The sequence below is a fragment of the Petaurus breviceps genome, unplaced genomic scaffold, assembly GCF_028583685.1.
Source record: "Petaurus breviceps papuanus isolate PSGF00001 unplaced genomic scaffold, PetGlider_PUasm1.0 76, whole genome shotgun sequence".
Taxonomy (NCBI): domain Eukaryota; kingdom Metazoa; phylum Chordata; class Mammalia; order Diprotodontia; family Petauridae; genus Petaurus; species Petaurus breviceps.
Window position 1 is genome coordinate 766972 of NW_027186473.1, and position 13681 is coordinate 780652.

The following is a 13681-nucleotide window of genomic DNA, read 5'->3' on the forward strand; positions in this document are numbered from 1 at the left end:
CTTTCCTTCCTTCCTCCCTTTCTTGCTATGACATATAGATGGTGACTGGATGTTTATCACAGAACCTACTTTACAACTTGTAATATTTCAAAGTTGCTTAGGGACTATAGAAGTTGTGACAAGACCAGAGTCACCAGGGTCTGTGCCAGAAATGAGACTTGAATACAAGGTCTTCCTGATTCCTAGGTCAGCCACTGCTTTCCATCTCAAGAGAAACATGCAAATACTTATAACATATATACCAAAACAAAAACAAAAGCTATCACGATGATAGATTTACTATGTGGACCAGCGCCATCCCCCCTCCTTCTTTAATTTTTCCACTTAATCTAGAATATCCGTGTCCTTCACTGCTCTGGTTCACTTCACATGCACAGACACCGTCCATTGCTAGAAAGAACAACATTCATTTTGGCAAATACTGACTCTCCTGCTTTGGAAAAGGCTGGGAAGAGACCTTCTTTCAACACAGATTGCAGCAGGTTGTCAAGGTTCATTTCTCGGAAACCTACATCTTTTTGTTGAGTCATTTTTTAATTGCAGCTGACTCCTCATGGCATCTTTTGGGGTTTTCTTGTCAAAGATACTGGAGTGTTCTGTCATTTCTTTCTCCAGCTCACTTTACAGATGGAGAAACTGAGGCAATGTAAGTAAGGTGGATTTTAGTGTGTAAATTTTTGTTATTATTTCTTAGAGTTTCTTTAGAGTTCAGTTCCCCAGGATCCATCACCAGAACAACCTCTTGTTCCCAGGTATGAGTTCTCATGATTAGGGCCCACGACTCATAAACATCTCTACTATGCTTGCACAGTGCTATATAATGATAAATAATATAAACATTTGTGCTTAAGTTGTAAACATCCACTGCGACTGCACAGTGAGATATAGGGATGAGGTGATGTAAACTTGTGAAGCGATTTCTGGCAATGTGCCTTTGTTGTCTGTTGCCCTATAAAGCAAGTGGGCACTGGTCAGTGAGTAGGGAACCTTAACGTTAAGTGCACAAGCTGGAATACCATATTGTCTTGACTGGCCCCCATCAAGCCTTGGGGGGGAATCTGTGTTTGCCTCAACTGGCCCCCATTGAGACATTGAGGGAATTTAGGAGAATGCACAAGCTGTGCTTGTCTCAATTGACCCCATTGAGACATAGGGATAGTTACCCCTCTCCCCTTCTCACCAGCCCCTTTGAGAAGGGTGATTAGGCAATGCTGTAGGAGTTGGGCTCTCATTATCAGCAACCCTTGTGATAAGACTAGACTAAAATTAAGTCAGATTATTAACCCCTCTGAAGGTGTCTTAATGTCTTTCCTGTCTGACCAGATCAAGAGTGAACCTGTGCTAGCAGCCCTTCTGTGTACTAGTGTTTATCTGTCTTACAGGCAAACAGGGTTAAGTGACTTACCCCGGGTCACACACTTAGTAAGTATCTGTGGCCAGATTGGAGCTCAGGAAGATGGGTCTTCCTGACTCCAAGCCTGGGCACTCTATCCACTGCACCACCTAAGTGCCCCACCTGCAGAAAAGAGAAGTCCAAGGCCACTTGTGGACAATAGCAGAGTAAATCATCAGACATCCTATTACACCAGACAACTCTGACTGCCAACATTAGGCTCTGTCAAGATCCTATTAGGAGACACCCCTGTTTTCCAGAGCCCACTGCCCAGCAAGCAGGCTGTGTCCTGAGCTTGGCATAACAACAATCCTTTGCACTCACCTTCTGGAAACTTCTGGTCCCTGCGCTTGGGCCAGAACCAAGACATGAAGACTGTTTGTCACTAGATAACCTTGCCTCACTACTGTTGTTACACTACACTGGTTGACTCTGTCTAGTGACAAGTATATAAATCAAGGTTCAGCCTCAGTGCCCTGGCACACGCGTCCAACCTGCCTCCTTTACTTGCAAGCCATTTCCTCCACTTTGAAATTAAACTTCTGTTTGATTCCTGACTCTCCTATTTCTTTTTTTTTTTTTAATTTTTTTTATAAGCAATTGGGGTTAAGTAACTTGCTCAAGTTTACACGGCCAGTTATTATTTCTGGGTGTGGTGCTGAGTATCTGAGCCCGGATTTGATCCAGGTCATCCCGACACTGGAGCCGATGCTCTTACTCGCTGAGCCACCTGACCGCCCCTAAGCAATTGAGGTTAAGTAAATTGCTCAAGGTTACACGGCCAGGTGTTTCTGGGTGGGTGCTAAGTGTCTGAGCCCGGGATTCGATCTCCAGGTGTTCTCAACACTGGAGCCGGTGCTCTTACTCGCTGTGCTACCTGGCCGCCCCCTGACTCTCCTATTTCTAGCCTGCTCTTTTAGGTTCCAGCCACCCACAGGTGAGAGGCCAGTTCCATCAGGTTGACGGTTCTGAATGGAGGGTTGTCCCTATTTAGCCATAGAGCTAAAGACTTATAGATTTGTAGCTGGATGGAAACTTAGAGGCCACAGAGTCCAACCCCTTCATTTTATAGATGAGGAAACTGAGCCTGGAGAGGCTAAGTGACTTGCATTGAGGCTTTGGGTCACTTATCTGGAAGGGAGGGTAGACTCCAGGTCCTCTAAAATCAAGCCCACTCTGTAGGCACTCTGGTGCTGGCTCTCATCACCTCCCATCTGAATCATCACATCTCTCCCCACTCTACTCTGTCCTTCATTCAGCCACTAAAGTGATTTTCCTAAAGTACAGGTCTGACCCTGTCAGCCCATACTCATTAAACTCCATAAGGCTGGCTTCCTACTGCCTCCAGCATCAAATACAAAATGCTCTGTCTGGCATTCAAAATCCTTCATAATCTGCCTCTTCTGACCTTTCTAGCCTTCTTACCTCTTACTCCCAAGCAAGTACTCTTGCATCTAGTGACGCCAGCCTCCTGGTTGTTCCTCAACAAGACACCCCACTTCTTGGCTCCAGGCATCTTCTCTAGCTGACCCCCATCCCTGGAATTCTCTCCCTCCTCCTCATCACCACCAGGCTTCCTTGGCTCCTTCCCATCTCAAATCTCATTTCTATAGGAAGCTTCTCCCCATTCCTAGGAATTCTAATGTCTTCCCTCTTTTAATGCCTTCCTACTTATCCTGTATGTAGCTCAACATCGCACTGTTGCAGCTTCTCAATCTTTTGCTTGTCTATCTGCCTGGTATAGTTCTTATGACATTCTTTCAAAGCAAACTCTGACAGCCTTTCTTCAAACACTTTAAAATAACAATTTATTACAACATAAAAAAAAGAGATGGAGGAAGGTGTAGTGGAGAGAAGGCAAGCCTTGGAATCAAAGACCTGGTTCCGAGTTCTGACTCTGAAAAGTACTCGCTAAAGACCTATGAGCAAATCACTTAATCTGTGTCCTGTGCAATTCTCCAAGACTGTGATTTACACACAAGTGACATACAAATCAGCTTAGGTGAAAGGACTTCCCAATCAACTAAATAAATCACAGGTGTAGTCTCTCTTACTCTTCTAATTAGGATAAAATAAAATACCTTCAATACATTTCTTTTTGAATGTAATTTTCAAAATTGTCCACATGGTGGCAAGCTATTTCCTTTACAGAAAATGTGGCATTTCCATCAAAGATAATCAATTTCTTAATAAAGTCTATTCTATTCAATTCATCAAACATTTATTAGGAGCCTACTACAGGTGTAGCTCTGCTAGGCCCATAGGTGGTACAAAAATCCCTGTATTACACATAATTAATATTTTTAAGCCTATAGGTTTTCACAGTTTTATCTTTGCTACTTTCCTAACAGTGACTGTTATTTTTAACAACACTCACCCTGATCAAGCACCATCGCAGGCTGTGCTAGGTGTGGCATAAGATTAATCCCTGTGCACAAGACACACCATATAGGACTAAATTAGAAAATGACACAGTCCCTGCCCACACAGAGAGATTTATTTGGGTCACTCAGGCAAAAGAAAAAAAAAGTTTTCTTTTGGTAGGCAAAAGAAAAGTTGTTCTGCTATTTAGGTTGGGCACATTTAGAAAGTACAGGAAAGGAAAGCAAATGGACAGAGAGAAAAAAAATCCAGAGATTCTAGTGAGGAGCTGCAAGGGCAGGGCAATGGGGGTAAAAGATTGAGATGCTCAAGTACATAAGGGAGAGCACTAGATTTGGATTCAGAAGACATGAATTTAAATCCTAAGTCTATAACTTTTGTGACCTCTGAGAAATCACTTAGTCTCTTTAGTCCTCAATTTCCTTCATTGTAAAATGAAGGCGTTGGACTAGATCAGAACTCATGACCTCACGTGGCCCATGACCCTCCCAAGTGTGGCCCAGACCACATGTAAGTCCTATTAGATTTTAGTAAGATCATGCATTCATTTTAAAAAAGAAATACACAGACATGTGTGTTTTCTAAGGCAATATACAGCCCACAGGGATGCTTGCTTATGGTTTGGTGGTCTCCGCTTCTATGAGTGTGACACCTCTGGAATAAGTGACCTTGCAGGTCCCTTCCATGTCTAAATCCATGATCAGACATCTACATGGCAAACTGAAGAGGCCATTCCAGCAAGAAGAAATGCATGAACCAGGGCAGTGAGGAGGGAATGCAAACAAAGTATTTATGGAGCAGGGAAGAGATGCTGCTGGCTTAAAGCTGAGTTTTCCTTTCACAGACTCCTGGCTTAGAACTGAGGCCTCCTTTGAGAACGGCCAGTTTCCCCTTTCTTCATATGGCCAGAGCATACACAGCACAGTTCCTGGCATGTGGCAAATATTTAATAAATGCTTGATGATCTGACTTGATTAATTGGATATAGAGAGTGGAGCTAAGCCCAGGCTAAGGAGTTTAGTAAATAGGTGTATGTGATGAAAGTAACATGTGATAAAACTTAATCTAGCCATAGTCTGCAGGACTGCCTGGGGAGGAGAAAGAAGATAGACCCTGGGTGAGAGCTATCGCAATAATCAAGGCATGTAAGGCAACAGGGATACGGATGTGGGCACTGTCAACAGGGAAGTTATAATGACAGAAAGATCTAATCCTCAGCCTTAGGGCTTGCACATCTGGCTCAGATTCCCAGAAATTCTACAAATTGGTTTAGGGCAGAGGTGTCAGACAAGCTTCTGAAAACACTTCTACCTAGTGCTCAGCAGGCAGATGAAAATGTGATTGGGAAATATTTAACAGAATAAATTAAAATATAATAGAACACAGATCATATTTATATGTGGTTTTCTAAGTTGATTTGCCACCTGGAAGTGGGTGCTGTTATTGTCCCCATTTTTTAGTTTAAGGAAACTGAGGCAGGCAAGTTTAAGTTTCTTGCCTAGTCACACAGCTGTTAAGCATCTAAGGTTGGATCTGAATTCAGATCTTCCCAACTTTAGGCCCAGCATTCAATCTACTACACCACCAACTGTCATAAAAGGCATAAAGAGGGAACCTTATTTACTGTCAGGATTTGTTCTTTCAGGGCTCAGAGCTGGTACTACCTGACTCAGGAAGCCATCTCAAATTCCTTCAACTAGAAGTGATTTTCTCATTCCTTGGCTACAGCTAAATCTCTCTTCCAATTTGTATTTAATCTCATTCTTGTTATTTCAGTCCATCTATACTGAACTGGAAAGCTCCCTGAGGGCAGGAAGTATACCACTGTTTATCTTTTTCTCTCCAGCTCCTAGCATGGTACATAACCTACAGAAGGTCACTGTAAGTAAGAACTTATCAGAGCTGCTCAAAAGTGGAACAAGGCTGCCTTAGGAGGCAAAAGGTTCCTTCCCACCAGACCAGGACCTCATCAGGGAAAGCCACAATGACTGCTGACTGGTTCTGCATGCTAGAGAGGACTTCCTGCATTGCTCCAGCTTGGACTAGTTGGCCCTTGACTTCCCGTGAAATTTTAAGATCCTGCCAATCAGTGTTGCCCATTGAAATGCTGCCACTCCCAGTGTGGACATGCAAGGAGGACACAGACATGAAGGGTGTCCTGAAAGGAAACAGAGTCATGTTTTGGGAAGATTGGAATATGAAATAGCTGTGGTTAATCCATCGCATCAACTCTGTGTCTACTTCTGCACAGCTAATGTGAAGCCATCCTTACTATAAAATTATAGAAAACTGTAAAATTATAACATATAAAATGAGGGAAGATGAAGGACTCTACAATTCGGAATGTAGAAATTCTGATGAAAGTAGATTTTTCTACTCACCTTGGCTTCTGGGTCACTGTTGATACTACATGAATCATCATCATCAGCTTGGGGGGCATGTCTGTAAAAGAAAAAAAGGCCCATTGGGTTCAGCACTCTAAGTTCTAGCTACAGACACAGCTAAAACACGGTTCAAGTAGAACCTTCCGCTACCCTACCTGAGTTTCAAAGATGCATAGCGTAAGGTTGCTCCTTCAAACTCTTTTAAACTGGGATCTGGGTTAACTGTGGCTGCATGCAAATCCTAGGAGAAAAAGCTGGAATTCATTATTATAGAATTAAGTGGCCTTTCTACTACTAATACCTCTAATGGCAGATGGAAAAACCATCATCCCTGCATAGAAGCATATAGTATATGCTGAGCTAAGGTAGGCAAAAGCATGCAGAGGGTAGTCAGACTATTAGATGGTCATTCAGTGCAAGCACCTGGTTCTTATAACACATTTGCTCTGTGGAATTCAGACTGAATTCATTGAAAGAAGAAAAAATCAGACAAAGGCAACATGTTTGTGAGCTATACATCCCTAGCAAGAACCCCAATCATTCTATCCCTGTAATATGAATGGTATTCACAAAGAAGAAAAATATACAGCCACAGCCATGCAAAAATTAAAAAAAGGAAAAAATATACAATATTAAATGTTCTAAAATCTGACAATATACTTGCCTTCCAAATGTCACTATTAATCTTTCCCCCATTCAGAACAGCAAAATCACTCCATGGCTGTTTCTAGACATGTAATTATTCACATAGGAAGAAGCACATTGATAAAATAAAATTAAAAAAAAAAGAACAAAAAAAACACAAGACACTGTTGTTAGCATTGATATTCACAGGATGAGTTAGGGAACAGATCAACTCTAACTTTAACTAGTTAGTCAATTCTAGAATGGCAGCTGGAGAGGAATTTAACTAGAATGGGGGGACGGTGGGAGGGAGGGGAGAGGAAAGGGCAGGAGGGGAAAATGGTTCTACAACTACTTACCAAAACAAATGATTGGAACAAGGGAAAAGTCCACATGTATTAGAAACAGACAATGAAGATATTTTCTAAATGTGATCTCAAAATCAAACACAATGTTTCTGAGTATGAATGCTATACCTGTCTAAGCCTCCATCAAACTTACTCTTTATAAAACAGAATCTTAATTGGGGAGTAGGGTAGGCATTAATGATGAGCCTTTTAAAATATGCTGTAAGGAGTTTTGGCAACACTTAGGTAAAAATAAACAGAATACTGAGGTCAACTTATTTTCACATTAAAGGAAGAAAAAAAGACAATGAAGGGGAAAAGGTGATTAGTAAGGAACACAAACAGACTTCTCACTGCAACTCAGTGCAACAAAAATAGCTGTAAATAATATAATGCAGCTTCCTTCAACTCATAAAAAGCACTATCTTCATGCAATACAACAGGCTTTCATGGCTTAAAACATTTTTTGGTTATGAAATTATTTCCTTAGAGCACAGTACAAAGCAAGAAGCAATGATTTGTCAAGAAAACTGTTACGACAGCTGCTTCAATCCAAACACCTCCTTCCTTTTCAAAACTCAGAAACACCCAATGTTTTTGCCTTCCACTAAACCGAACAAATACTCAGATGTTTTCTTTAAGACTTAACAGAAATAGTAGAAAATAACAAAACCTGTGGACACTTTGATGAATTTGTACCCTTTAAAATCCCCAGAACCAGATTTATCACACACAAAAAATCTACCTCACTAAGTGCTCAATAAACAATGAGCCTTTCTGATAAAATTTTATTAAAATAAAAAGGGGATTTTTTTCTCTTTATAGCATTAAAAATAACTAGGATTATACATTTTCAAGGGTATAAGAAATTGTGATTTTTTAAAAAAAGGTCCTGAAAGGTAAAACTGCTAAAATCAACATTCTTTAATCTGAAGGAAGCATAAATTCAGGATTATATGGGACATAAATCTATTATCAAGCTTGTACCATTCAATTCAACAAGCTTTTTAAATTTTTGTTCCTTAATTTTGATTAGGCACCAAGAATATGCAACTCTTTAAAGCATGGAAGAATTCTAATTACTATATTTATTTTCTGAAATTGAACTTTCTAAAAGAGGGGGAGGATGGAGGAAGGGGCGACTCACAAAGAGGAAATATCTTAAATGTTCTGACATCCTTAAGAAGCATTTACTGAGCAAACATGAAAATGCCTTACTGACCATGGCTTGAAAAATTTCAAACTTAATACTACTATTTAAATAAGAAAATATTAAGATGTCAAAAATATCATCAGTTTTTAAATATGAAAAATATGCAAGTGACAAGCTAAATTTTGAAAGATGCCAAATGATTAATCTGACTGAGAAAGTAATGTGCTTTTGAAAAGAGGCAAAAATGAATGCAGTAATGATAATTTCAAAGACTAGTATAAAAAGCAAGAGGGAATAAGATAGAATGGAGAAACAAAAGTTGTAGAAACAAAAAAAAAATCAAGGAGGCTAAGGGACTTGTCCAAGGTAATATGGGTAAGTGTCAGAGGCAGGATTTTAACCTACTTCCACTAACTCCAGAGCCAGAGCTCTTAGTTCTAAGAGTGGTTTGGGGTGGAAGAGATCTTCTTGGAACAAATCATTAGAAATAATTTCAAAGTTCTTTCCCTAAGAGGTGGAGGGAAAGGAAAAAAGCATTTATTAAGCACTGACTATGTGTCAGGCACTGTGCTATTATAAGTATTATCTTATTTGATTCTCACAACAGCTCGGGGGGGGGGGTAGTGCTATCATATCTCCATTTTAAAAATGAGGAAACTGAGGTAAATAGAGGTTAAGTGACTTGCCCAGGGTCACAAAGCTACGAAGTGTCTGAGGCTGAATTTGAATTCAGGTATTCTTAACCTTAGCTCCAGTTCTCTATCCACTGTACCATCTAACTGCCTAATAATATAATTTATTCTTTTAGAATAGTACTTTGCATATAAAGGCCTCACACATATTTGTATATAGACACATATGCATATATATATATATATATATATATATATACACACATGTATACACACAGACATACACTAGAACCTTTCTATAATGTTGATCACTAAAGAATCAGTGCTACACTCAAGTGTGTCTCCATACTGGATTCCCATCTGCTGGCAAAGACAATGTTATAAAGGAACTCTAAGGCACTTTTTAAATAAGATTAATTTTTTCTTCCTTTGGAAGTCTTAGAAGGGATTTTCATGAACCAAATATACTCACTACTATCACAATTCAGAAATGTGACTTAAAAAAAAAGATTGTTGCACTGACCTGGTAAATGATTTGATAAATGTTTATGAATCTAAAAGTCTCCCTCCTTCTGTTCCTAGGATAAAAGAGTCTGCTAAGGCTAGATAGAGCCCTCTTCACAGTCTCCATGGCATAAGGCAGTATTCTCTGAATGCCAGGCTCAGCCATTGTAAATACCTACAGTACAGATGCAATTCTATGGGACATTTCACTCATGCTATTATACTTCCTCCCTGACACCTTTTGGCACTCCTCACATTTTATTGGGCGAACGTGGAACAGGGTAGTAGATTGTATAAATATAATTCAGAGAAATAGTAAGAAGCAGACTAGTGAACAGAATAACAATTCTGTTTTTTTTTTCCCTGTCAATTCTGTCAATTTCCTCTTAACAGGAGAGGCAGCCATAGAAGAGTAGTAAAATGAGCTCTGGATTAGGAGGCAGGAGCCCTGCATTCTAGGCCTGCCTCTACTCCTCACTCACTACATAAGTTTTATACACAACAATATGAGTAAGCTGTTGGAGTTTTCCAGAATTCAGTTTCCTCATCTGAAAAGTGAGGGAGCTGGATTAGTTACTTTCTAAGATCCATCCAATTCTAAGATTCTAAAAACTCTAAGTAAATTTCCACTCCCATCTGGGCCATAAATCTTCTAAAAATGAAATAATAATCCTTTGGCACATTGATATTGGAGTTCCATGTGCTATATCTGATGGCATCACCCCCTCTCTAACATAAGAAATCAATAGCTTTTATCTTTTCTAGTGCCTAGATAAGGGCACTTCCTAGGAGTACTTTGGAAACTCACTGAGGCACAATTTCAGGCTGTTGGAATACCATTATATTAATATAATAACACAGTAACCTAATACTAAGCAGTGGTTAAGATGCTGAGGAAAATGGAGATGTGTAACATAAAACTGATCACCCTTCTCTTCCAAAATAATTCTACTTCATAAATCAAAGAAATATTTTCAGTTAAAAAAAAATTAACAAATAAATGTCTGGGGTAAAAAAAAAAGGAAGGCTAGAGACATTCTATGTCATTTTCCTTCTTCTCTGCTTCTAAAACTCAGAATCCAAGTCATTTATGGGAATCATTTCATACAAACTGCTTAGGGAAGAAACTGCACATCAGATTTCAGCAACAAACCTTTCATGTTCAGCTTATAAACTTCCCCAAATGCTTTTTGAATGTGCAGTAGGAAAATCATCAACACTTTCAAAATAAACTTCTGAATGTGAAATGTAGAACTAACATATTGGCAAGGAATCCTTGTGTCCTGTATTTCACTGAGCTTCAAAAATTCATGGAAATATTGGAGTATATATTACCAATGTGCCTTGTTTTAGAATTCAATTTCCCTCCTAACTTTTCCTGTGCAGCTAGGGGCTGGACCTGGAGTCAGGAAGACTTGAGTTCAAATCAAGCCACAGACACTTACCAACTGTGTGACCCTGGGCAAATCACTTGACCTCAACCAGCATGAGTTTCCTCATCTGTGAAATGAGGATAACAGCACCTACCTCACAAGGTTGTAAATGTAAAGAGGATCAAATGAGATAATATATGTAATGCATTTTACAAACCTTAAAGTACTATATAAATTCTAGCCATTACTATTTCCCTCAAGTGACTGAGTTTCTAATATTTCTTGATACAAATTAGAGATTATACAGATTTGGTTAAGAAGAGAATGTCTAACATCCAACTGTAATTATAGTCTGAACCTTGTTGCCAAGGGAAGCTAGATGACGCCCTTTTCTGGAGACTTTTTGAAGAATGCCAACCTTGTATGGTGGTAAAAAGACAGACTCAGGACTCTGTCAGTCTAATAACACAAGGGTATTGGTAGTAGTGATTGCAAGCATTTACTAAACACCTGTTCTGTGCCAGGTACTGTCCAAGGTGCTGGAAATATTAAAACGAAACTTTCCTGTCTTCAAGGTCTTCTGGATTTCAAAGCTATTTCTCCAGTTTCTATACTGCCATGCCTCTCTTAGTAGTATTTTAGTCATTTTTAAAGTTTGTATCATTTAAAGATTAAAAAAAATCTTCACATATTTTCCTTAAGGACCAAGCAGAAGTTGAATGCTAAAAGGTTATGATACTAGTAAAAAAAAAATTATTGACAAAATAATTTCAGTTCTACCATTGCAAAATACTCAGGATTTTTGATGTTTTGGTGAAAATTAGGCATTTGAAGAATCTTAAATGTTATTGAATTGACTGATTCCACCCACTATCCCTATCAACCAAAGATTGATAAGGGTCACAGTAATTACAAAATATCTAGCTAAGAAACTTTATTTGGTGTGTAAACATTAAATGCAGTTTGTATGTGCAGAGTAGAATAACACTCTAGGGAAATAATCACTTTATCATACTTATTGTATCTGTTACTAAGACTAAGAGTCATTAAGAACAAAAACTATGGAAAATGGACACTAATTTCATTCACAAAAAGGGAATACTATTCACACTTTAAATCCAATATATATTCTAACTAAAGCTTACCTCAATGACCTGTTGGAATAGGAGCGACTGGTTAAAAGAGATATGCTATGTTATTGTCAAGAGAATAAACTATTTAAAAGATTTACCTCATTCTCTGGGGTGGGAGATGGAGTTACAGAACTAAGGGACCCTTTTCTGGAGCCCTGAAGCTCTGCTGGGATGGACACAGGGCGTTCCCACTGCGTTGTTCCTGTTGGTATGTGCCAGTAATAAATCCCGGCAATATCACAGATCTTTTTCCATCCAGGTGGCAAATCAGGATCCGTTTGAAATGAATGATCACTCCATATGTCCACTGGGAAGTAGAAGAAAATGAAAGTAGGTTTATTGAAAGGGACAAAGCACATTATGCCCTTCCAGCTTTAGTAACAGTAGAGGTAATTCTAGATGTCAGGTGTACATCTGGTAAGCCTATCGACCAGGTATCCAGAACAGAAAAAACTTGTCATCCTGGGAAAACAAGTCAGTTTAGAGAAACTATCTGAAGATAGAAGTCAAACGTGGAGAAAGAAGGAGAGATGGATAGCCATAAGAGGGCACTTAAGATCTGAAACATCTGTCTTGCGCTCTAGTCGTTTTGTATATAACTAGAACCAAAAAGCTCAGGGTATTCCAAGTATCATGTCAATCAATATGAAACCTATGAGCTAGAATTTTAATTAAATAACTCAACAAAGTACAAGTCACACAGACACATACATGTGCTCACTTCAACTTGACAATGAATGTTAAGACATAAAGCCAAAAGGGAGGTTTTCATAATTTACTGAGTTTAAAATCAGGATCTTGTTGTTGGATAGGATGGAGCTATATTACAACCATGGTAATGCTATGGGAAGCAACTGAAATGTGAACAATTTATAAGTCTTTACTTATTTTCAGTGTAAATGACACATTGAACACATTAAACAACCATGCTAATATATTCGGTTGATATTGCATTTCTTATGCAGTAGGATACTGTACATACATACTACATATTACATATGACTACATATTAATTTGCAAATGCTCAGGTAGAAAGTCAGGCCTATGTGTTGGCAAAGCACAGTCACCTAGGGGAAAATAGGCAGAGGGCCACAGTGAGGGACACTATCATGTTTTTGGATATACTGGAGTTGGAATCAGAGAACCTGGGTTTGAGTTCCAACACTGCAACTCATGACCTGGGTGACTTTAGGCAGATCATTTCACTTTTGTGGGCCTGTTTCCTCATCAGAAGAAAAAAAAAACCTCAAGTGGTTCAGTTAGCCAACTAATATTTATTGAGCACCTACTATGTGTTAGGTACCCTGATAAACACAGGGAATACAAGGATAGACAAAAGACGGTCCCTGACCTTTAGGGATGGACTAGATGACGCTCAAGACCATTCCATCTAAATCTATGATCCTACAATCTTAAATGAACAAATATTTTCATGCCAGAAACTGTACTTTTCACAGCACATGTATTCTGTGATATATCCAGTTGCATATGTTTCAATAAGAGCCCTGAGTCAGGAGTTGTTAACCTGGGATCCAAGAACTTAAAAAAAAATGTGTTGTGTATTTCAATGTAATTGGTTTCCTTTGTAATCCTATGTATTTATTTTAGGTAATTAAGAAGGTGATAAATTAAGAAAGTGATAGAGCACCAGCCCTGGAGTTAGGAGAACCTGAGTTCAAATTCGACCTCAGACACTTAACACTTACTAGTTGTGTGACCTTGTGCAAGTCACTTAACCCCAATTGCCCTGCCTTCC

General features: G+C 39.0%; 1 protein-coding gene across 8 annotated transcripts in view; it reads right to left on the reverse strand.

Moving 5' to 3' along the window:
• The window catches only part of APBB2 (amyloid beta precursor protein binding family B member 2), a 420856-nt gene that overhangs the window by 130702 nt on the left and 276473 nt on the right, over window positions 1–13681 (reverse strand). For 7 of the 8 annotated variants that reach the window (XM_069105116.1, XM_069105115.1, XM_069105114.1 and 4 more), the window contains 4 exons: window positions 12024–12232; window positions 6824–6886; window positions 6315–6400; window positions 6157–6217 (listed from right to left, as the gene is read on the reverse strand). In XM_069105116.1, the coding sequence (XP_068961217.1) occupies window positions 6157–6217; window positions 6315–6400; window positions 6824–6886; window positions 12024–12232 (419 nt within the window). The remainder of the gene's footprint in view (window positions 1–6156; window positions 6218–6314; window positions 6401–6823; window positions 6887–12023; window positions 12233–13681) is intronic. The other variant, XM_069105119.1, reaches the window with a different exon arrangement.